This window comes from Sinocyclocheilus rhinocerous, unplaced genomic scaffold, assembly GCF_001515625.1.
Source record: "Sinocyclocheilus rhinocerous isolate Xijiao unplaced genomic scaffold, SAMN03320098_v1.1 scaffold1022, whole genome shotgun sequence".
Classification (NCBI taxonomy): domain Eukaryota; kingdom Metazoa; phylum Chordata; class Actinopteri; order Cypriniformes; family Cyprinidae; genus Sinocyclocheilus; species Sinocyclocheilus rhinocerous.
In genome coordinates this window covers 319,839-323,588 of record NW_015656677.1, presented here as the reverse complement: position 1 = coordinate 323,588, position 3,750 = coordinate 319,839, and the positions used below count along the sequence as shown (strand labels likewise).

Below are 3,750 nucleotides of genomic sequence, written 5' to 3'. Positions count from 1 at the left end.
AAAAAAAAAAAGTTGAACATAGTTTACATGCTATTTTAAACTACATTTATTTAAAGAATTAAATGACAAACCAAGACTAGTTGTTCTTCAGACTTTAGATTTGTACACACTTGTTCTGACCTAGGTTGCTTTACATGTCAGACAAAGAATGAAAGCATGATATGTCAGATTTTACTTTCATACTGTACTTATTGTTGGTGGTCATTAAGCAGCACACTAGTAACCACCTAAAACACCCTAACAACCGCATAACAACATACTAGAAACAACACAGAACAAACATTCAAGAAAATAGCAGCACAGTTAAAACCACAGAGAACTCCCTAGCAATAGGAGTGTTCCTATTTGTCATCTGCGATAATATCGTAACTGTTGTTTAAACGAAATGCAAGCTGACAATAACAAATCAAACAAATTTAAAAAAAAAAAAAAAAAAATGAACAAAATAAAAAATTAAATTAAGATAAAATAATTATTTTATAGTAAAAATCATTTTGTGAGTGGGCTACATCTTATTAAAAAGTTTCCTGTAATAATAATAATAATAATAATAAAACTGTACACTTAAAGCAGAACATAGTTTACATGCTACTCAAAACTAAATTTATTTGAAGAATTAGATGACAAAAACCAAGAATAGTTGTTCTTCAGACTTTAGAATAGTGCACTCTTTTTCTGTCCAAGAACTACCTTCTTCGGTTGCTTTACATGTCAGATTGCTTTACAGTAAGGCAATTACTACCTGTCTGTTATACAAATGAAATCAAATTAAATTATTCAGTTCAATTAAATTATTATTTATTTATTCCCCCTGTAATAATAATAATAATCAAACTATACACTTAAAGCAGAACATACCTGTAGTTTACATGCTACTGGATGCCTCAAGCTAAATTCAAAATATTTTACGTATTAGATGAGACAAACCATGACTAGATTTTTCTCCGAAGTGCAGCCTGCTACGTTTTTAATGCAGTTTTATTTCCTGGCTGACTGATAAAACCCTGCGCGCCCTGACTGGCGAGAATCATAGCAGTTGATTAATCTGATTGGAGCCTGCAATTTCAGCTTCACATGAGAGATCTGGTTATGCATACCAAAATATAGGTGTCCTGTAGCAGAGCCAGCGGTACGTAAATGCTCATTTCACCCAGTGTCCTGTAGGGGGCTCTCTATTGTTACTCATGAGAGCTTTGTGAAGGCTCTAGGGACAGTATCATTCGGAGTCCAGCCAGTCTAAAAGCTGGCAAGTGTGTAATAATAGATAATGGGCTTCAGAGTTTTTACACACAGGCTCAGACTGATTTAAATAATATATATATATTTTATTTTAATCATGCGATCTCCTGAAAGATTCTAAATAATACAGTGTCCTATATTGAACACTATATATTATGTATGACAAATGTATTATTAAGTATATATTAATAATTACATTATTTCTTAATAAAAATATATAAAGCAATAATTATATATATATATTATAATTATAGGCATTAACAAAGCGCCCCCTTGTGTTTCTTTCCATTCCAGTATGCATGCAGCCTGCTGGCTCCTATGCCAGATTCACCAACATGATAAACAAAATCATTGCTGGTATTTTAGGAGACGGCCAGGAAGAGGTAACATTATTGCAGTGGTGGAGAGTAGCGCCGTAGCAGTTTTGTGGAGCCCTAGTTCAGCTTGTTACCATAGCAACAAGCGACAGGTTTCCACCTGGATTAAGAGGCCAAAGGTGGTTTCCTGTCCGCTATCTCTACCTGTGCTGCCGTGCCCCCAAACCTTTTATATGATAACGGGCTGTAGATCAGTAGTATGTAGAGGCAGAATCTGTACTGAGCTCATCTCATACCGTGACCCTAAAAAGTTACCTGATACATGTCTGTATCTTCCAGCCGGTGGACAGCAGACCAGTCAGCTTCCCGTCGCTGCTCAGTCACATGACCTCCACCATCCTGAACCATGAGGTGCTGGCACTGCCGCTCTTGCCCTGGAAACACGGCGTGCCGCCCATGCGTACCTTCGCTCCATTGGCTGGCACCCTGCCCTGCGACTTCCACCTGCTGAACCTCAGGAGCATCCAAAGCCTGGTAAATGAGAGCCGTGGGAGAAAAATGTGTGTCATTGTTGATTTCGCCTGCTGTGAAACTGATGAGGACTTAGAGTTCGTAAATGGGAAAAAAAAACTTTCACATTTCAAGTGTTTGAGATTTTGTGGTCTGGGTGTTTAGAGGGGGATTTATTTTCACTGGCATTTATTTGGTATCATTTCATTTTCTCAGCAGGACGCTCACTCTCCATCGCCCTACACGGCTCTGCTCCTCCATCGACTGGGCCTGGATTGTGGTCTGGAGGACCAGAACCCTGGTTTCAACTGTACCACCACACAAGGCCAGGTCAGTGTCTTGACTTGAAACCCCCCCCCAAAAAAACTACTTTCACTAATAAGACTTAAAAGGTGACAAATGTGTTGGGGGGGGAAAAAAACATATCATAAACATATTATTCATTTATTTTTTTAATTTATGTGTGTGTGTGTTGTATATATATTTACTTATTAATTTATACAATATTTATAGTGTTAAAATGTCATTGTTTTAGTGTTATTTATATTTACTATTATCATTTTTATTAATATTTTGAATTTGCTTTTATTTTCAGTTTTCATTTTAATTAATTTCATTTTTAGTAATTTTATGTGCCTTTGTCTTTTTTTAAAAAATATTTTATTTAAAGCTTTTCACATTTTATGGAACAATCCCCCACCCCATGCCATCAAGTCAAAAAAAGGGCCAATAATAATGATGCAATGCATAAACACATACATATACATATGCACACACACACACATGCAGAAGTATATACGTATATACACCCATAAACGTACAACATCCATCCATATATATATAAGCAAATTCAAAATATCCATAAAAGCGATAATAGTATAGAAATAATACTAAAACACCACTGACATAATTTAACACTATTATTAACAATAGAAATATTTTATAAATGAATAAATGTGTGTAAATATTTTATAAATGAATAATGTGTGTGTGTGTGTGTATGTATATATGTGTGTATATATATATATATATATATATATGATTATTTATAAAATTCTAGTGTTAAAATGTCAGTTGTTTTAGCATTATTTATATACTATTATCGTTTTTATTAATATTTTGAATTTGCTTTTATTTTTATATTTTCAGTTTTCATTGTAATTAGTTTCATTTTTAGTAATTTTATTTTGTCATTTTTATACTTTTTAGTTATTTTTATATATTACTATTTAAGTTTAATTTGTTTTTATTTCATTTTAGTTAATTTTTTCCACTTAGTAATTTTAGCTGTTCATATTTTAAAGCCTTTGGCAAAAATCAAATGTAATTTGTATTTAAATACATTTAAGATTCGTATTTTTGTATTTTCAAAATACATAAAATACTTCGTGCCAGTCAACCTCTTTATCAGTGTGCTGATTTAGTTCAGACACACCCCCCTCTCCCAACCCCAACATTCATCACGTGAGCTGCAGCTGTACAACTCCATTCAGCATTGGGTGAGTGACTTTACTGGAATAAGATAAGGTGAGGATGTCATGGTCAATTGTACATGTTGATTAAAGTTAAAATAGTGCATCATTCAGATTTGCCGTCAGTTAACATGAAAGAATAAAAGAGCACTGACAAGGGGAAAAATAGCGTTAGCCAATCAGTTTTAATAGCTAATCGTTTTTTTTTTTTT

The 3,750-nt window shown here is 33.7% G+C and overlaps 1 protein-coding gene across 4 annotated transcripts in view; it reads left to right on the top strand.

The window, feature by feature from the left end:
• Positions 1-3,750, top strand: part of LOC107720774 (alpha-mannosidase 2x-like) — a 43,990-nt gene that overhangs the window by 32,682 nt on the left and 7,558 nt on the right. For 3 of the 4 annotated variants that reach the window (XM_016528601.1, XM_016528599.1, XM_016528600.1), the window contains exons 22-24: positions 1,545-1,622; positions 1,896-2,090; positions 2,283-2,396. In XM_016528601.1, the coding sequence (XP_016384087.1) occupies positions 1,545-1,622; positions 1,896-2,090; positions 2,283-2,396 (387 nt within the window). The remainder of the gene's footprint in view (positions 1-1,544; positions 1,623-1,895; positions 2,091-2,282; positions 2,397-3,750) is intronic. The other variant, XM_016528602.1, reaches the window with a different exon arrangement.